Raw genomic sequence first — 20,802 nt, 5'->3', positions numbered from 1 at the left:
AGACTGAGGCTACAATCATTCAGGACCTGGTCCAAGGCTACATAGCTAGATGTGGATGAAATGGGGCAAACGGAAGGGCAGGAAGACAGCCTGGAGGACGACGAGCCCGCGGGTGGGACCTGGGGCCGGCCCGGAGAAAGCTGGCCGGAGAGTCTTCCGGAAACTGGCGCTGCACCTGGCTGCTTGGAGGCGGCGGCTTCCACCAGAGCATCCACCCGCCCGCCTTGGCATCGGGCACGGTTGCCATGGAAACAGCAGGCGGCGGCGCAGGCGCATAGAGGGCAGGGGGGCGGGGACCGCGCCGGGCCGGAGCGGAACTGCATTGCGCAGGCGTAGCGTCTCGGTTGCTAGGTGCCGCCTTGCGTCCCGCTAAGTGGCCGCGGTCAGGTTCCGGAGCCTCAGGATCGCGACGGGAACCGAATCCCCGCCTCTGTGCTTGCAGCCCCGTGGCTGTCACCTGTCCCTGCCCGAAGTGAGAGGATATCCCCGGTTCCCGTCTCTCCCTGCAGAAGGACCTCCCGCTGAGCGCCTCAGGTGGTGTCCCGACCCCTGCAACCCGCCCCCCTTTGGAGGGGAGCAGAAGAGTTTCCCTGCGGGCGAGGGAAAGAGGGAAAGAGGCCAGCCATGTCGAACGCGTAAGTGATGGGCTGCGGGGCCATAGCCATGGATGGGCTTCTCCAAACCAAAAGGTGGCTTGCTCTGCTTCTTTGCTTTTTTCTTTTCTTTTCTTCCCCCCTTCTCCTCTCCTTTTTACATTTGGCAAATACTCAGGATGGTGTATCACCTTCTTGTGGACAAGGAATGCCATACACTTATATCTTCCTCCCCCTCCTTGCACAACCCCCTGTCCCCATGACGCTGAGCTCCTCCGGGCTAATTGCTTACGCCTGCCAAGCCCTGTTGGTGTATTTTTGAGGAAGCAGTCTCTCCAGTGGGTCCCGTACGTTGCCTGTTCATCTTTCACGGTGATATATGGGTCGCTTTGTGAAAACACTCAGGTCCCGATATTAAGTCGAGAAAGATCTTGAGGAAGCTTTATTGTACCTTTGCTTTTCACCAGGGAACACCAGTCAGGGGGTGGTGGTGCTGGAAAGGCTGTTCTCCCAGCCCTGTCCACAGCCCTTGCTCAGCAGTCAGTGCCTGGGGTCTTCATAATGGTCGTTTCAAACATGGAGTAGAGTGCTGACTCTGTGGGTGCTGTTCTAAGTACTTGAAATATAGTACCTCTTTTAATCTTCACAGTACCCCTATAGTGTAGGAGCTGTTAATATGATTATTTCTATTTTACAGATGAGGAAACTTAGGCACAAAGAGGTTAAGTAGTTCATATATAGCAAGTAGATAGTGCCACCCCAGGCTTCGTGGCTCCAGCCCACACTGCTGCTCTTACTAACCCTGTTTTCTAGGGGAGGAAATAAGAGCAGAGGCTAAGGGCTTGCGAGGTTTTGTGGGTGGGGCAATCAGGGGTTCAGTGTTGGGCGGGTTGGGTTTGAAGTGCCTGTGGGACATCAAGTGGAGATCGATCCGGTAGGCAGGTGAATATTCAAGTCTTGTTCAGGAGAGAGGTCTATGTATGAAACAGACACCTGCTAACTGTTGGCCTGTGGATGGTCATTATGGGTCATGGAGTCAGTGTAGGCAGAGAGAGAAGGGGCCCAAGGACTCAGCCGTGGGTCCTCCAGCGTAAGAGACGGGGGAGGAGAGGAGAAGCCAGCAAAGGGACTAAAGGCATGGTCAGTGAGGAGGAAGCAAGGTTGTGGTGCCCCGGAGCCCGGTGAAAAAAAAAATAATGTTTCCCGGAGGAGGGAGTAACACTCTGTCGAGGGACACTGAGACAAGTCAGAGGAGGACTGAGAACTGACCGTGGACTTAGCAATGTGGAGTCCCGTGGTGACCCGACCTTCAGCGGAGTGACGGACTAGAAAGGTTGACTAGGGTGTGTGGAGGAAAGAATAGGAGAGAAATTGTAGACAGTGGGCATAGCTGACTTTTTAAAGGAGTTGGGCTGTAAGCTAGTAGCTGGGGAAGTGGGGTCCGGAGACAGATTGTTTTCAAGATAGGAAAACAGTAGCGTTTTTGTTTACTGAAGAGAATGGCCGGGCCAGTGGTAAAGGAGACGGGATGATGGGGAGGAGAGGGTGAAGTGGGGTGATGTCCTTGCTGGTGCGGGCATGGGCCCCAGCAGACAGCTCGAGGTATCGGTGTCAGAGAGAGGAGTTCCGGCTGTTTATTACAGCAACAGTGAGAAGGCAGCGTTGATAAGGATGTTGGTAACGATGCTATTTGGTGGGTAGATGTCCTGGTGGGACCTGGAAAGATGATACAGATGGTAGACGACAGCGACACTGAGGGGCAGTGGGCGATAACATCTGATGAAACGAGGTTCAAAGCTAGGGAGTGTCGGGGGGAGCGGGGAAGAATGGTCTGGAAGTGGCAGTGAGCAGCAAGGAGGCCCTGTGACCCCACTCCACACCAGTGGTCGGAAAAGTCTGGCAGAAAGGGAGCAGGGCTGCGGGGGAAGCTGTGTCCTTAAGGGACAGCCTGGCCTCCCTTAGAGCAAGAAGGTCAAAGGAATATTCTGGAAGGAAGATGACCAACTAGATAATATTGGAAGAATGTGAAGGTTTCTCATGGATAAAATAACTTAGGGAGGACTCCCGGTTTTGCGTATTTAGATTTTCCATCCCAGTACATGGTGTGTCTGAACATTCAGGTCTTTCCCTACCCCCGCCCCCCGTCCTAGGAAACCCTGCCAAGCTCTAGAAATAACAATCTGGTCTTTATCAACTGTCGTATTCACCCTCAAGCCTCCTGACTTCACTATCTGTAACATTTCTAGGTCATAGGCTCAAGTCTGAAATCAATCATGCACTTTAAAAAAATCCAGAGGAGGCTCCTGGATAAAATCCTGCCCTCTCTTTACAAGGCACATTTAACATTTCGAGAACACTTCCCATCTGTCATCCGCCCCCCTGCCACAGTAATGCTTTGGGGTGTCCAGGGAGGCGTCAGGATCCAAATTTGCCATTTGAGGAAGCGAAGGTGCCAAGGTTAAGTGACCTGCCTGAGACCAACTTCCTCAGGAGGCAGGTTCAGATTTTAAACTTACGGCACTTTGAGCTGTAGAAACCACCTTGCCGTAGCCGGGAGAAATGAACACACACGTCCACACAAAAACTCGTGCAGGAATGCTCCTAGCAGCATCTTTCACCATAGCCAGAGATGGCAACACCTCACGTGTCTATCAGCTGATGAATGGCCAAACCAATGTGGTGTATACATACAATGGAATATTACTCAGCAATACAAAGAATTGAGTACTGATCCATGCTACGCCCCAGATGATCTCGGAAGACATTATGCTGAGTGAAAGGAGCCAGGCCCAAAGGGCTACCTGTTATATAATACCACTATGTAAAATGTCCAGAATAGGCAAATAAATACAGACAGAAATTAGATCAGTGGTTGCCAGGGGCTGGGGGGAGGGGAAATAATGGCAAATAGGGAGTGATGCTAATGGGATGGGGTTTCTTTCTGGAGTGGTGAGAAGGTTCTGAAATTAGATAAAGGTGATGATTGCACAACTCTGTGAATATACTAAAAACTGCTGATTTTTATGCTTTAAAAGAGTGAACTTGGGGCCAGGCCTGTGACTGAGTGGTTAAAGTTCAGCACACTCCACTTCCGCACCCCGGGTTCACAGGTTCGGATCCTAGGCATGGACAGACTCCACTCATCAGCCATGCTGTGGTGGCATCCCACATATAAAACAGAGGAAGACTGGCACAGATGTTAACTCAGAGCTAATCTTCCTCACCAAAAAAAGGTGAACTTAGGGTATGTGAATTATATCTCAATGATGCTCTTATTAAAAAATCATCTGGCCACATCCCTTGTCTCATGTTATCTTCATGCACGCTGAGAAGGATGCTGAGATCCCAGGGCCTCAAGGCAGAGTAGGGCTCAAGCCAGACCTGGGCTTCGAGGGAAAGGAGGCCTCCCCAGGCTGGCCGAGGCACAGTGGCCAGGGCCCTGGAAGTCCAGGGAGTGGTGGGGTTGTGGCCCATGGACACACATGGCAGGGCGTCAGGGCAGCAAGGAAACACAAGCACTGAAGCCAAAGTCCATCTCCAGGGACAAGAGTCATGATGTGGGGGTTGCTGGCCTCACACAGCTACTCAGTATTTCCCCATCGGCCAACAACCTCTGCCTGGTCTCTCCAACGAGGGTCACTGGAAAGACAGCAGGTCAGGAAGAAAGAGGCCACAGCCCACATGGCAGGACTTGGATGGCTCAAGCCACCAGGATGGTCCTCAGCCAGAAGTCCCAGTGTGGGGTCAGCTCCACCATGGCCTTGGCGGGCTTCCTGCTTCTCCACGCCTGGATGGAAGCCCATGAGTGCACTGCACGGGGGCAACAAGGTTTCCCCCACCCCGGGGTCTGCCCCAAAGCAGAGTCTAGGCATTCTTAACTGCTAGGTGTGCTCCATCCGTTAATTTTTCTTCTCTGCTGGAAGCCGCCCCTACCCAGTATCCATTGCTCTCGATGGGTGTGGGCCTCACCCCACAGGCACCCCAGGGAGGCAGCCTCCGTGGGGCGTACTGCAACCTTAATGCTTCCTGGTGAGTTAAACGCTTTGAAGTCTGAAAAGATGCCCTTTCTCTTTTATTATCGACCCCGCCCTCACATTTAGAAATTATGACTAGATTTCTTTATAGAGTTTCCAGTATTTTATTACCAACTTGTTGGTAATATTAAATCTGCACGTCAGTCTCTGGAGTCTGCCTTCTTTACATCCTGTCTCTCCAGACGGAAGCAGACTATGGCTTCTGCCTCCTCAGTCCTCTGCAGCTAGCATTCTAGAATATTCTTCAGCTAGATCCTGTGTGGCCCCCCCATCATGTTGATTCTTGAATGTTGAACGTTCTTTATCAATACTGTGGATGGGGTTTCTTTTGTTACTTTTTCCTCTGCATTTAGTTTTTGTGGGTTTTATCTATGTCTTGTAACTTTGCTGAACTAATCCCTTTTATAATATTAATTGATATTTATTTTACATTTATAACAAATATAATTTATAATATATTTATATTAATCCCTTCTGTAGCTGCTTCATCCCTTTGTACTCCTATTTTTTAGGGTATATTTCCAGTGTTTCTCTACTGAAAATTTTTTTTTTTTAATTTGGCGAGGAAGACTGGCCCTGAGCTAACATCTGTGCCCATCTTCCTCTGCTTTTATGTGGGATGCCGCACGGCATGGCTTGATGAGCAGTGCTAGGTCCACACCCAAGATCCAAACGGCAAACCTTGGGCCGCGCAAGTGGAGCGTGCAAACTTAACCACTATAACACCAGGCTGGCCCCACCAACTTGAAAATATTTGGGGTCTCTGGTTTTTGGCATTCTGAAGAGCTCGTCATTGTCTATTCTTTGGGGTATGAAGACAGTATTCTTAATCAGGCATGTGCCATAAGTTAAAATTTACTGAGTATCTTCTTGGCGTCTGTGAAAATAACATACGGCTCTCACTGTTCTGTCACTGTATTTAGCTCGGCTTTCTTTTCTGCTGAAGTCTCAAAAATTCCCGGGTTGACCTCTCCTTGGTCAGAAGCAACAATTCCTTTGATCTGGTGCCGTGTTCTGTTTGCTAAGTGGAATTTCCCATCCGAGTTCTAAACAGAATTGGCCTGTAATTTTCTTCTGTAATATTGTCCTGACAGGTTTAGGCCACAAACCCTATTTAGTCCACAAAAACCAACAGAGTGGCTTTTCCGTTTTATGGGAACATTTGTTGAGCCCGTTGGGATGGGCAGCCTGTGTCACCCATCAGGTCAGCGGAGGCCTTGGGGTCCACTGCCCCCATCAGAGGCTGTGGTACGCTGAGAACACTCTCACCTTCTCTGTGCCCTTCACCGTCTCGTATTCTCCAGGCAGGTATTTGAGAAACCCCTGTTTATTGTCAGGCACAGCCCGTCAGTTCCCCCGGTCGTTTGTGCTTCCTCCTTCCCTCTCCCGCGGGCTTGTCTTTGTGAGGCATGGCCCACAGAATCGCCAGCACGCTCCGAGATGCTCTGACCGGGCAGACGATGCTGCCTGTCTTGTTATTGCTCTTTTATGGGGTTGTTCCTGGTAAATAGCATTGTTTATAGGCATTTATTAGGCACGGAGTGAAATGCCCTGTGCTAAATGGAACTGTAACTTTCTAATAAGCATCTCTTGTATAATAAAGTTGTCTACCACAGTGCTCGCTCACTAGCAATATTCTGAAAATATTGCTAAGTTTGGAGAATGCTGGTGCTTGAAGCCAATGGGTGGAGTGCCAGAGGCCATTCAGTATCCAAACTCACTGGGGTGCTGAAGCGGAAAGAAAAAGTTTATTTTTTAACTATAAATCTTCACTTTTCTTGTAGTGTCCATCACATCTTTGCCACATGGCTTGTCATCCCTTATTTGCTTTCACCCTGATGAACAGGAGGCGGTAAGGTGGAGTGGTTCAGACCAGGAACTCTGGAGCCAGGCTGCATGGCTGCAGATCCTGCATTCAGATGGCACAACTCTGTGCCTCAGTTTCTTCACCTGCAAACTGGAGTAATAATAATGCCAACTCAGAGGGTTGTTGAGGAGTACCTGAACTAATATATGTAGGGTACTTAGAACAGCCACAATGACTGACATTATGTAACTGTGAGCTGTTACCATCATCTAAATCTGAATCTAAAAGACTTTTCACATCAAGAGAAGGTTTTAAGTTTTGGCCAGGAAGATGAAAATCTCCCATCTCTGCTCCAAGCACGTAAAAATGGTAGATAAAAGATATTTTTAAAGAATTTTTAAAATTTATTTATTTATTTATTTTATTTATTTTATTTTTTTTGCTGAGGAAGATGCACCCTGAGCTAACATCTGTCACCAATCCTCCTCTTTTTGCTTAAGGAAGACTCACCCTGAGCTAACATCTGTTGCAAATCTTCCTCGATTTTTTGTATGTGGGCCACTGCCACAACATGGCCACCTGGCCACCGACCAGCGCTATAGGTTGGAACCGGGGAACAGAACTCAGGCTGCAGAAGTGGAGTGCACGAAACTTAATCACTAGGCCACTGGGGCTGGCCCATTTTTTTTTTCAAATTTTATTTTTAAAAATGTTTTAATTTTTCTTTTAAATTTATACTAATTTGTGATATATTCATATTATATATTATATTTAATAGTATATATTAAATTATAAAATAAAACTATTTTAAATTGAACAATTAAAAACTTGGCTTTTTTAATCCAAGCTGGAAATCTCTGCACCGAGAGCAGAGTGGAAACCCACAGCAGTGAGCAGGCCACTGGCAGCTGCTCTGGGATTTCAGCCAGGAGGGCTGGAGCGGGGACCCCTGTGTGAGTCCAGGGCGGGACTGCCCTTCCCAGCGGGGACAAGGGCAGAGGGAGCATGCCCACTGCCCGCTCTGGGTTGTAGGGAGAAACCAGCTTCTGAGCTGGACGGTGAGCCCCCGAATGGCAAGATCCTCAGAATATACAAAGAACCCCCACAATTTAATAGAAAAATAAGCCAGTGTAAAAAGAGGCCAAACCAAATGGATAATATGAAATGGATATTTAAGTGGATAAAATGGATAATGGTTTATCCATTAACTAAATGGATAAACAATTTAAAGAAGAGAACTTGCAAACGCCCGATATGCAGGTGGAAATATATTTAGTCTTGTTAGCAATGAAGTGAATGGACATTAAGACGATGAGGTTCTATTTGTCACCGGTCATCGTTGCAAAAGTTCCGGTGGTGTATTTCGTGGCGGCGGTGGTGGCGGTGGTCCCTTAATTTGGGGGAGAGGCAGAGCTGGCGGTACCGTTTAATGATGGTTCTGAGCTCAGAATCACACAGATCTGGATCCAGACTCTGGCCTCGCCACTTCGGAGCGAGCTGTCTCCTCCCACCCAGCTCAGTGGGAGGCAGGGGAGCGCCCTTTCGTGGGATGTGGCGAGGAGGACACGTAGCACACAACGTGGCCAGAGTTTCAGTAAGTGATGTTCCCCCGCATCTTACTCACAGGAAAGAAAGAGCGCAGCGTGTCTGAGGAATGGCAGAGAGTGGGACCAGAGCAGAGTGCCTGGGACCAGGGGGATGCCTGGGAATGCAAGGGGGGAGTCCCAGTTACAGAAGGTGGAGTGCGCTCCATATTTATCTCCATTCCGCCTGAATCGCCTCCCAAAGGGCAATGAAGGATTTAAAAGGCGAGAGAACATTTGAGCATTTGATAGGTGACATCGGGAAGATGGAGGAGGCGGGGCGGGGCGGGGGGGGGGGGGGTGGGGAAGCAGCTGCGGATGCGGATGAGAGGTGGGAGGCGGGGCAGAGAACGCAGCCCTGCAGCCCTGCAGAGGCGCGGCGGTAAAGAGCCAGCGGTTCCAGGAGAACCCGGGGATGCGGTAGGGGCAGGTCTGGTCCTTCTGAGGTGGGGCCGAAAGTGGGAGGCCCGGTATTAGATCAGCATCAGGGGCGTTTGGACCGCAGAGACAGGTGCTAAGCCGCTCCCATCCTGGCGGAAGAGGCAGGTGCAGGCAGCCGGGACTCCGGACGCCAGGCACAGGCGAGCGTGAGAACGAGAGGCCAGACTGACCATGTCGAGGAAGTGAGAGTCCTCAGCCCCCTGGACCCACCTGCTTCCCGGCAGAGATTGGAGCCCCGCCCGCCAGCACAGGAAAGACCTAGTAGATAGACCCGGAGATTCGCGGGTTTCACCCTCATCAGGGAAATGGCCAGGGTCCTGCCCATCCCCGGTGAAGCCCTCTGGTTGATAAGGCCCTTCCAAGACACACTGAACTTCCAGTTAGCTTTTCACTCCTGGCTCATGGATGTAAAAAGAGAGCCAAAAATCACCCCAATTTTTTCTATTTTTTGGCGCCTGAGCTAATATCTGTTGCCAATCTCTTTTTTCTTTTTTTTTCTTCTTCTCCCGCAACCCCCCCCCCCACCCCCAGTACATAGTTGTATATTCCAGTTGCAGGTCCTTCTAGTTGTGGCATGTGGGACCCTGCCTCAGCATGGCCTGATGAGTGGTGCCATGTCCACACCCAGGATGCTAACCCGTGAAACCCTGGGCAGCTGAAGCAGAGCGCTCGAACTAAACCACTTGGCCATGGGGCCAGCCACAATTTTTTTTAAAAAAGTCTCTGCCATGAATGTATTGGTCAGGGTCCCAGAGGCAAAGGATAGCTCACTCAGCACAAGGGCTAATAAAGGGACCAGTGATAAAGGTGTGGCCAGAGTCTAGGGAGACCAACAAGGGATGGTGTGTGTCCTGGGGCTAGCAAGGGCAGAGCTGTCCCCACTGTAAGCCTTCAGTGGAAGGAGGCTTCCAACCATTTGTTGACTTGCCAGGGAGGGAGGCACTGGGAGAGGACATACCCCCATCTCTCTGCTCTGGCTCTCCAGCTTCCTCTCTGCTCCTTCCACTGACTCGACCAGCTGCAAGCTGAGGGCCAGGAGCCCGCTGATGCAGTCCAAGAGGCCAGCCTCCAGGGCACAGTCTGCACCTTACTTTTTACCCTGTACCTTATGGTTCTAAGTTTCCTGGGTGTTGCTAACAGCTGTAATTCCTTCATTTTTCACTGCTGTGTAATAGTCTATTGGTGAGAATACCCCAATTTATTTATCTATTCTCCTGTTCATGGACGTTGGGTTATCTCTAGGTTTGTTTTTTTGCTACTATAAAGAAATACTGGGGCCAGCCCCATGCCCAAGTGGTTAAGTTTGCATGCTCCACTTTGGCGGCCCAGGGTTTCGCTGGTTCAGATCCTGGGCACGGACCCAGCACCGCTCATCAAGCCATGCTAAGGCGGCGTCCCACATAGCCCAACCAGAGGCTCTCACAACTAGAATATACAACTGTGTACTGGGGGGCTTTGGGGAGAAGAAGAAGAAAAGAAAAAAAGAGAATATTGGCAACAGATGTTAGCGCAGGTGCCAATCTTTAAAAGAAAAAACAAAACAGAAACTCTACTGTGGTCATTCTTGATGCAGATTTCCACGAGTTTCTCTACGCCTGGTTGTTTGTTCATAGGGTATGCACATGTTCACCTTTACAAGGTGATGCTGAGTGACTTTCCAAAGTGATGGTTCTGATTTATACTCCACCAGTTGTATGTATGGACAAATCAGTTAACTAATCTGGTCATCAACTTCTTCATCTTTTAAATGGGTATAATAATACTGGCTTTATGGGTATCGTGAGGAATCACTTTATATCATTTAGGTAAAAGGCTTTTTAAACTATTTATTTGATGATAATAGCAGTGGTCCTATCCAAAAATTACATGCACATCAAAACAGGACATCGGTGGTCTAAACAGCCCGGGAATTGGCCGGTATTTTTAGCTCACATTTGACAATGAGTTATATTTCGTTATACCAGATGCTCAATGTCTATGCCTTACAAAGTAACTTTTACTTACTGTATTGTCTAAACTCTCTGTCTTCCCTCAGAATGTATAATAAGATGTGGCATCAGACCCAAGAAGCCCTGAATTCTCTGCTTGATAAAGAGTCTCAGTTGCTAGAGCCACAAAGAAATCAAGTGTTCATCTTCCAGACATTAGCCACCTACTACATAAAGTACGTGCAGATCTTTGGGAACCTGGAGAATGTCTATGACCAGATCGTCCACCCACAGAAACGAAGACTGATCCGGAAAATACTAGATGGAGTGATGGGTCGCATCCTGGAACTGAAGAATGAGATGGTAGAGTTGGAATTAACCGAGTTTCATTATTTCGACGATATCTTACAGGACCTCAAATTGGCTCCCGTAAGTCCTCGGGGTTTTTTCTTATCAGTTTCTCTTTGCTTTAAATATGATATGGACACCTAGAATCAATATTCTACAGACTTTCTAGACATATTTACTAGTTGTTTGCTGTATTACAAGTTGAAACATGGCTTGTCAATTAGACCATAATGCCATGGACAAGGATTGGGTACTGCCATGGAAAGGATTGGGTACTGCCAGGGACAAGGACTGGGTACTGCCATGGACAAGGACTGGGTACTCTCATGGACAAGGATTGGGTACTGCCATGGTCAAGGATTGGGTACTGCCATGGACAAGGATTGGGTACTGCCATGGAAAGGATTGGGTACTGCCATGGACAAGGATTGGGTACTGCCATGGACAAGGACTGGGTACTGCCGTGGAAAAGGACTGGGTACTGTCATGGACAAGGATTGGGTTCCCTTAGTTTTGGGCTCAGACAAATCTTCACACAGTCCTTGGGTCTCTTGGACACTGCGGTTGTTGTGGTCTTCCTTGTCACCGTGGAGTCTGCCCAGGCCGGCTGCGATCGAGTAGGCCGACCCTTTCACAAATATTCTGTGGCACAGATCCTCCCAATTTCCAGTAGCCATATTCCTACTTCTGTTTCCCAAGGGAATCTCTCTCTGGCTTCTGTTGCCCATCATCGTCTTCGGGATGAGTAGCCTGTTGGTTGTTGGTTCCTTATTCCCAGGTGGAGGCATCTCGTCTTTTGCTCTGGGTCAGTGGTGACTCGAGGGATGGATGGCAAAGGAGGGCTTCCTGCCATTGTCTCTCTCTGCTACCCTGGAGCAATCTGCCAGCACCCGTAACCACAGCACCCTCCTGTGAGCATCTGGCCCCCACTGCTGCCCTTTGACCTTCGCCGCCAGACACCCAGGATCTCTTCTGATGCTCTGTCTGGCTGGGTCTGCCAGGGGCCGGTGGACACCTTGCTTCAGTGTCATGGTCCTACGAGCTCCATATCCATTTTGGAAAGAACGTTTCCCCAAAATAAAATAAAAAGGAGAAAGTGTTTAATTTTCCACGTGGTGTTTAATGTTTCTTCCTGTTGAAACTGTTGGAGCATCTATAAAGGCTGTGTTTCTTTCTGGGACAAGCTTTCCTGGCATTATTATTGCATTTTATCAGAAGGCATTAAAGAAACTAACAGAAATGAGTGAAAATGTTGAAGATCATTCCAGGACATCCATGTTTTGTGCATTCATTTATAAGAGCATGGATTAAACCGCTAGATTTTTTAGGTCAGTGTGCTTTTATTCACCCGTGTGAAAATAGCAAGAACAACTTAGGATAAATGTGAAATAAATAGTCATTAAGTCATATTCCTAAATTTAGGCAATAAAGTAATATTAAATTTACTAATTTAATTCCAAGAATATTAAATAATATTCCTAAATGCAGGGAATAAGAAGTTGATGAAATTTGTATGGTGGGCCCTTTCAGTTTTTTTCCTGCTTTTCATACTGCTTCAGCCAGCCCCGCTGCTGCGGCTGGGTCCTCTTCTTGAAGGCCGTGCAATTGTTCCCGTAGCAATGGGGCCACTGAGCGTTGAGAGGGATGATGAATGAGCAGCGTCCTCCAGGAGGTCTTCATGGTAGGAGACCATCAGCCATGTTTTCCACCAGCCCTAGAAGGTGCAGATTGAGCCATGTGCCGGCACTGAGGTCCGGGTGGTCAGAGGGTGCGTCCAACAGCAGCAGCATGGACTCCGTAAACAGCGCTCTGGCCAGGCAGACACAAGTGTACCAGCCTCTGGGAACTCCTGTGCAGCCCAGTTATGCATTTCAGGATGGAAGCCCCACCAACCAGCATCCTCTGTGCCTGGGCCTCGGTGGCTGTCACCCACACAGCCGGCAGCTCCCCTATATTTGGTTGCGCCAGCACCCAGCTATCTGTACAGTATGACCCACACCCTGACCACAGCTGATTGGCTCAAGGATGGGCACCTTGGTGGCTGCACCAGCCAGCCCTTCTCTGAGAGGTTCTGAAGCCAGGAGAGAGAGGGAGACCAGTTTCTATCTCAGAGTCTGAACTGCCATCTCCCAAACTGGCAAGTAGCTGGAAACTTTGTTTGCTTAGAAGAATGCTCTTCAGAGAGAAAGAGAGGGAGAACAAAGCAGACGCACCAAGAGGAGCAGAAATACCTGGCCGAGTCCCGAAGGGCATCTTCATCCCTAGACACAACTCTTTGCTCACAGACATTCAGCTGTGTTCCAGCTCTGGTTCCACGAGCTCCCAAATCCTTCCATCCATGTGCCCTCTTGGCAAAACCAGCCAGAAGACTGTTTCTGTGACCTGCCAGACAAGGAGCCTGCCCTAACAGATCCCCTGATGTAGAGAAACATGTAGGGGCAGTTTCTCTGCCACCGGAAGTTTCCTTGATTCCACCCCATCGAGAATGGGAAACCCTAAGGTGTCTGGGGTGGACGTAAAATGCATCGTGGATGGAGAACCAGCAGCCAGCCCAGAGCAGCTGACGTCTGTCTTCCCCTCTCTTCCATTCTCAGTTGCTCTGTTTCTTCACCTTCAAAATCCTAATTATAATTTTATGGTCCTAAACACACCAGGTGGAGCCATGTCCATGAAGTTTCGTCTTCAAAGTTAGAAAAGTACAACACTCGAACACGCTTATTAATAAATAAAATGACAGCGTTAAGGGGCTGGCCCCGTGGCTGAGTGGTTAAGTTCGCGCGCTCCGCTGCAGGCGGCCCAGTGTTTCGTTGGTTCGAATCCTGGGCGCAGACATGGCACTGCTCATCAGACCACGCTGAGGCAGCGTCCCACATGCCACAACTAGAAGGACCCACAACGAAGAATATACAACTATGTACTGGGGGGCTTTGGGGAGAAAAAAGGAAAAAATAAAATCTTTAAAAAAAAAAATGACTGCATTTAATAAAAGTGTCATCATCCTCCTCGGACTGTCTTCCATCCCCAGGCCACACTCACTCCCCGGACCCTGGAAGCTCGCTTGAAGTTCACCCCAAACACTCCATTGGCTGGAGAAAGTTTTGGGTTCCAAAAACAACTATTGCCGCCTCCCGGAATTCCCAGGGACACCATCCCACCCAGCCCTGAAAAGACACCCCTTTATGCTATAATGCTCGTTTAAGGGAAAGCCTGTTCAAAATTACCTGTTTGGGAGAACAGTGTGGGGAGTCACACCAGAATGGGAACAGGGAAGCCAACCCTGAGGATGAGCCGCTTAGCTTTCCCTGGTCAACTGGTCTACCAGAAGGCGCCTAGAAGTGACTGATGGGGTATCTACGACTGTGTGTCTCCATGGGTTGGCCAAGGGTTCACCCATATCCTTGAATAACACCTCTACACTCTTGGTTTTTTAACTTGAACTGGTAAATATTCCTTTGACCTCCACTAATTTGAAATATTTGGTAATATACACAAGCGAAGAACAGAAGTTTATATTTCTGGTGTCAAAAGCAAGTTTCCTAATGAAGCCAATTAATTTAGTAAATAACTTTTGTAATGGCATAATTTAGGTAAAAATAAAACCGAATTAATTAGAAAAAAATTGTGACCATTTACATACAAATAGTTGATGATAGATGATGATAAATGATTTAATGGTAAATTATTAGGTTTAGTTCAGAGATCTCTACAGCTCCAGACTTTGCTATCCTAATCTGCATTATTATTTTAGGGAGGCTGAGATGATATTATATTTCTTTAAGGAAGTTGGTTAATTGAGGCCTAACTGATAGGAATTATGGAAGTTTTAGAGTAATGATTAAAATAAGCAACATGGTTATGATTTTCCCTTTTGACTGTATTTGTGTCTCCTTAGTGATAACGAATTCTCCTTACTCCACTGGCTTCATCATCCCTTAAAGACGATGAGACGTCAAGGGAGTCCCTTTGATGGACACATCCTTACAGTGTCTTTTAAATAGATCTGAGTCCTGCAATTGTGACAAAAATGCCCTTTCGTTTGTTCTTTCTCTTTTCTAGCAACAATTAGATATTCCGATACCCAAGTATTTTTTGAAGGAGAAGATGGATGTCATAAAAGAGAGAGAGAAAATCCTTGCTCAAATATTAGCCGCCAGTGGATTAGATGTAACTGACACGGTTTGTATATCATTTTAACAAACATTATTCCCTAATCTATAAAACCTCCTTTCTCTGCTACTCTTAATTGTGTGAGAAACAAGTAGTCTTTTCACTGTGAGAACAGCGGGACCCTTCCCCCGTTATTATTGAGTTTGTAAGAAGTTGCCGAACTTTGGGATGTGTTTTTGATGATTCATAACCATTATTTTTCAAGAACTTTGGAAATACAGATCAAAGCTTAATACTTTGTTGATTAAAGCACTATCTCTAAGATTGGGTAGATTATGAGTCAGTTCAATTTTTCATCTCAAATTCACCTAAAGTCACAAGCAGAACGTTGTTCATATAAAGTAATTGAATGCTGAGATAACTTACTAGGAACTCAAAAATTACTTCCCCTATTGACCTTTTATAACTTCAAGTTGAGTAACACGTGGATCACCTCAAATGGACTGTCTGCAGGGGAAAGGGGAAAAAAATCCTTAAAGACCGCCACCTCCCCGCCCCCCTCCGGCCTGGGAAAGCCGAGAGCAGAATCCAGTGGGTTCCCCAGCCCCGTATCTCCTTTATCCCCAATATTTGTGCAACTCCACCTTCTTCCCGTTTTCACAGCTGTCTTAGTTCTGATGCTCAGTACCTTCTCCTGGAGCCTCGCTGTCATTCCCATGGGGCCTCCCAGTGGGCAGTCTTTTTCTTCCAGTCCTTTCCACAGGGCACTGCCGTATCAATCTTCTGACAAGTCTGCTTATGCATCTCGGTGACCCTCATTGCCTACGCAATCAGTGCCTCACGCCGCTGGCTGGTCCTCGTGACCCAAGCTGTAAGGAAGCAGTGGACCATCCCAACTGGAACAAGTCAGAGTGAAAGGGCGCTATGAGTAACTGCTGAGGCGCAGGTGCAGCCCCACATGCACAGGGTAAACTGGCACGTGGTCTGCCTACAGATGGGCCCCGTTGGGTACTGCCAGTCTGGGTCACAATGTTAAGGAAGATTCCAAGGGCATCCAGAATGGTGGGAGGAGGGAGCAGGAAGTGCCCTGTCTGCCTGGCACGGGAAACAGGCCAGGTGCACGCACTGCCTTAGCCAGCCCCGTGCTGTCTCCCGTTTTGCATAGGCATGCTGCATGCTGCCTAGAGGGCTTGCTCTTCTCTCTGCATCCCAGCCTGTCGAAATGGTACTCATTCTTCAGAGCCCAACTTCACGCAGCATCCCGCAAGAAACCTTTCCTGACCCGCCTAACTCAAGCCACCTCTCCCTCCTGCACCTCTCCCGAGTGACTGGCCCTTCTACGTTAGACATGCGTGAAGGAGATTTCCAGGCTGACTCGCCTGGGGGTCCTCTGGCCATCCTTTCACCACTGGACTTCTGTGTCTGTGCCTTCAGTCCATGCATCAGTCAGACACAGCACTCACTCAGCACTTCACTGAGTTCCCCACAGGCATCCCCTGGCACAAGGCATTGACAAACAGTGCAGAATTCACTGAAGATTTTATAGTGGCAGTGGAGAAGGGAGACTACATCGTACACACTACAGGAAAACCCTAAAAAGTCCTCTCTGCTGTTTCTCCTCCCTCCCCCTGCCCCGGTCCCTCTTTGTTTGTGTGGGGTCCGCCACAGGGATGTGTCCTGCTTCCCTCACTCAGTGTCCCGCCCTGGCCAGCTCTGCTTGCTTCCTCAGGTGGAGCCGCTCCTCTCCACCCCGTCTCTATTTCAGATGCCTCATGCTCAGCAAAACACGGGGCTCTGGTCAACGACCCCTGGGCATCCATGTGACTTTCCCATGCCCTTCGATGTCTTACTGGACCCCTGCTCTCTCCTTAAGCTGCTTATTTCTTGAAGATATTCAATATAGACCCCGAGAAGAATTTGATAGGGAAAATTATCATCCACACCTACATTTGTAACACTTAATACTTACTCTTGGGGCCTCCATCGATGTCCAGAAATCTTTGTCCTATTGAGTAGACTACCCCAAACCCCTGGGAAGTAGTCAGGAAGGGCTTTAATTATTTTCAGAATGACAGCATGGAATCTCAAGGAAATAAGTACAACAGTAACTAACATTTGCCGGGCACCTGCGATATGATATGCTTTGGTGCTTTTATGTACATTGTCTGATTTAATAGGAGAAAGGCAGTCATTCCACTCGGACATGCAAAGTGTATCTTAGGACAGGCGTGCTCGTCGCAAATTTGGAGCGATGAGATCTCAGTGAAAGTGAAACTCCGAGGGGTTGTTGTGTGAAAGAACTTCCTCCCAAGGAGCCCAGGGGCCTCACTGAGGAGCGGTGGAAGCTCCAGGAGAAAGAGGGTCTGCCTCTGTTCAGGTTGGCTCCACCCTTCCCAACCCGGGGAGCCTGTGGAAGCTATTTCCCTTCCCTGAGCCTCAGGCTTCTTAAGTGGTCACAATAAATTCCTGCCATGGAGGTTGCTCTGTGAATTTGATGGGAAGATATGTGAAAGCAGCTGGCCTCTGTCAGCTCTCAGTAAATGTCCCTTCTTGCTCTTTCCTGTGCCTCCCGCCTCCCGTTAGACAGAGAGGCGATCATTCTGGGAAGCCGTGGCCCAGGTGGTGAATTGGAGCAGCCTCAGTGCATCCTGAGATGGTGGCCACCGCTCCCCTCTGAGGCCTGGAAAAGGACTCAGCCTGTGCTTGGGTGTCTTCTGATTCAAATGGCCTCTTGGGACCTCAGTGCATCCTGAGATGGTGGCCACCGCTGCTGCTGAGGCCTGGAAAAGGACTCAGCCTGTGCTTGGGTGTCTTCTGATTCAAATGGCCTCTTGGGACCTCAGTGCATCCTGAGATGGTGGCCACTGCTGCCGCTGAGGCCTGGAAAAGGACTCAGCCTGTGCTTGGGTGTCTTCTGATTCAAATGGCCTCTTGGGACCTCAGTGCATCCTGAGATGGTGGCCATCGTTACCCTCTGAGGCCTGGAAAAGGAATCAGCCTGTGCTTGGGCGTTTTCTGATTCAAATGGCCTCTCTCTTCTGCCTCCATCCATGCATGAGGCTCTGCCCGGCCAGGCCACATGCACAGCTTCTCCCTCTCTCCGGGGACAACAGAGAGCCTCACGCCTGAGCCCTCTCAGAGCTCACGGCCTCTGGATACCCCAGCAACCTTGCTCTCATCCCTCTTCCCTCCAAAAATGGCTGACTTTGCCTGACTTTGCCTCCACAAACCCCATCTGAGGTCTCCAAAGACATCATTTTACTCCACGAGCCTGATTTTTCTCCATCTTAGTAGTACCCATCACGTTTGGCTATTTTCAAAAGCAAATTTGTAGGTGCTGGAAGACACGTGGCAAAGTTAAATATCTCTAAAATGATTTTAACATTAGTCATATTCACTAGATCATTCTGCGATTGACTTTAAAGTCAGCATTTCACTTCATGTGTATTTTTACATTTTAAATTCTCATAATAGAGATGTGTTTTTAATTTACGTGTTTCTACTGTTAAGTTAACGAAACATTGATAGCAATTCCGAGTTTTATTGGGTCCATTTTATTGGCACTCCTAGTATAATTTTCCTGCCGACCTAAAATATCGTGGAGCTAATTAGTATTTTGTTCAGAATGGTGGAAGAAAGCTTAGGAGATCCTGAAATATGGAACCACGGTAGGAGCACGGTATATCATCAAAATATACGTAATTCATGGGAAAAATGATTCGTATGATGCTCTTTATCCACAATTTGGGGACTCTTCAGGTGGGGCCGGAAATAAGTGTGTGATATTTCTGGGGTCAGCTGATGCCGTTGACGTGTTTAAACACTGATTGACCTTAAACGTTTTTTACAGAAATCCTCCGTCCAGGGTATCCCCATAGAAGAGGCAATTAAGGTGATCCAGATGGCAGAGAGGGCTCGGCAGGGTCGCCTCCGAGCCGTGTTCATGAAGCAGATATTCCTTCAAGAGTACAGGGCAAAGCAAGCCAGGTTGCTTGGCGAGAAAGTCCCAGACGAGGAGGCTGCCGCAGTGTGTATTCAGAAGGTGCGCATGTGTGGCGCTCAGAGCTGGGGGGCAAGATGTCTTGATGCCGCTAGAAATCTACGTACCACGGTCGGGAGTGCGCTGCGAAACTGAAAATTCCAAAGTCCTACCTTTAGGAGAACCGGGTTAAACTCCAGAGCGATGCTGCTCTTACCGTGGGGAAACCGTTAACTAGGCTTGGTCGTGTTTCTTCCATTCTGTCATAAATAGGTATCAAACGCAGGGCATTTTATTCAAGTATTTTTAAAGATCGTTGATAACTGTTGGAAAGCACGGGGACTGGGCTGGTGGCTTAGTCGTTAAATTTACGTGCTCCACTTTGGCAGCCCGGGGTTCATGGTGTTGGATCCCACGTGCAGACCTATGCACCATCAAGCCATACTGTGGCGGCATCCCACATACAAAATAGAGGAAGATGAGAACAGATGTTAGCTCAGCAACAATCTTCCTGGAGCAAAAAGAAGAAGATTGGCAACAGATATTAGCTCAGGGCCAATCTTCCTCACCAAAAAAAAAGAAGAAGAAATTCAGTGAGGATATAATACCTTGGTGAATTTTTAAAAACACATTTATAGACAGACATATTTACAGAAGGGGAGCAACAGTTAACACCTGCTAGCTTGCAAAGTGTGTACCATTTGCAAAAGTCCCAGCAACCATCACTAATAACCAGAACCCCAACATTCCTTCTAGCAGTGGGCTGGAGGTTTCCTTCGCTCTGTCAGAGAAGCACCGTTGACTTGTATCCCATCTTTTCTCAATGGAGGTTAAGTTGCTTATGGGAAAATGCAGAAAATGGCAACATGACACAAAGGAGAATTAGGTTAGAGAGAAAGCAAGTATGCGGACATAAAACAGAGTCAGAGGATCAGGACTTTTGTTCCTAGTTGTGTTTAAATGGGAGTGGGGGGAGGGGGAAGGAGAGACAGATAAGAGAGTGTTTTCGGTCAAGTCTCTGTGGGATGCAAAGTTTTATACAGGCATCTGAGTTCACAGTTTTAGTTGTAAAATTCTTGCATGTTACTGTGTTCTGTTTCCCCACATTACAGAAGAAACTTTCCTTCTAAAACCATGAAGTGCCACCATTAGCTCTAGCCCCACACTGCTGCCATCTAGAAGTTTCTCTTAAAGAAACCCAGGTAGGGGAATCCCACTAATGAGAATTATAGGTCATTTCTTTTTTTTTTTTTTTTGAGGAAGATTAGCCCTGAGCTAACATCTGCCACCAATCCTCCTCTTTTTGCTGAGGAAGACTGGCCGTGAGCTAACATCTGTGCCCATCTTCCTCTACTTTATATGAGGGTTGCTGCCACAGCATGGCTTGCCAAGCGGTGTGTAGGTCCACACCAGGGATCCAAACCAGCAAACCCCAGGCTGCCAAAGCAGAATGTACGAACTTAATTGCTGTGTCACCAGGCCAGCCCCTAGGTCATTTCTTTTTATCCCAGCTTTATTGAGGCATATTTGGCAGATAACATTGTGTAAGTTTAAGACGTACCTCATTTGATATATGGATATATTGCCAAATGATTACCACAGTAAGGTTGAGTAACACATGCGCCACCTCACATAGTTACCATTTTTCTTACAGTGAGAACATTTAAGATCATTAACTCTTAGCAACTTTCAGGTATACAAGACAGTATTGTTAACTGTAGTCACCATGCTGTACGTTAGGTCTCCAGCACTTACTCGTCTCATAATTGGAGATTTCTACCTTTGACCACATTTCCCCATTTCCCTCACCCCCCAGCCCCTGGCAACCACAAATCTACTCTCTGTTTCTATAGGTTCAGCATGTTTAGATTCCACATATAAGTGAGATCATGCAGTATTTGTCTTTCTCTGTATGACTCATTTCACTTAGCATAATGCCCCCAAAATGCATCCATGTTGTCGCAAATGGCAGGATTTCTTTC

At 48.0% G+C, this 20,802-nt stretch overlaps 1 protein-coding gene across 4 annotated transcripts in view; it reads left to right on the top strand.

Annotated features, from left to right (window-relative positions):
- The first annotated feature begins 303 nt into the window (after window positions 1-303).
- The window catches only part of IQCA1 (IQ motif containing with AAA domain 1), a 162,499-nt gene continuing 142,000 nt past the window's right edge, over window positions 304-20,802 (top strand). Inside the window, exons 1-4 of one of the 4 annotated variants that reach the window (XM_070269558.1) lie at window positions 304-635; window positions 10,494-10,815; window positions 14,791-14,910; window positions 18,692-18,883. In XM_070269558.1, the coding sequence (XP_070125659.1) occupies window positions 625-635; window positions 10,494-10,815; window positions 14,791-14,910; window positions 18,692-18,883 (645 nt within the window). In that variant the 5' untranslated portion in view covers window positions 304-624. Of the gene's footprint in view, window positions 636-7,905; window positions 8,029-10,493; window positions 10,816-14,790; window positions 14,911-18,691; window positions 18,884-20,802 lie in introns of those variants that run through there. The other 3 variants (XM_070269559.1, XM_070269560.1, XM_070269561.1) reach the window with 3 other exon arrangements.

This window comes from Equus caballus, chromosome 6 (genome assembly GCF_041296265.1).
Source record: "Equus caballus isolate H_3958 breed thoroughbred chromosome 6, TB-T2T, whole genome shotgun sequence".
NCBI lineage: Eukaryota > Metazoa > Chordata > Mammalia > Perissodactyla > Equidae > Equus > Equus caballus.
This window is presented reverse-complemented; position numbering and strand designations above follow the sequence as displayed.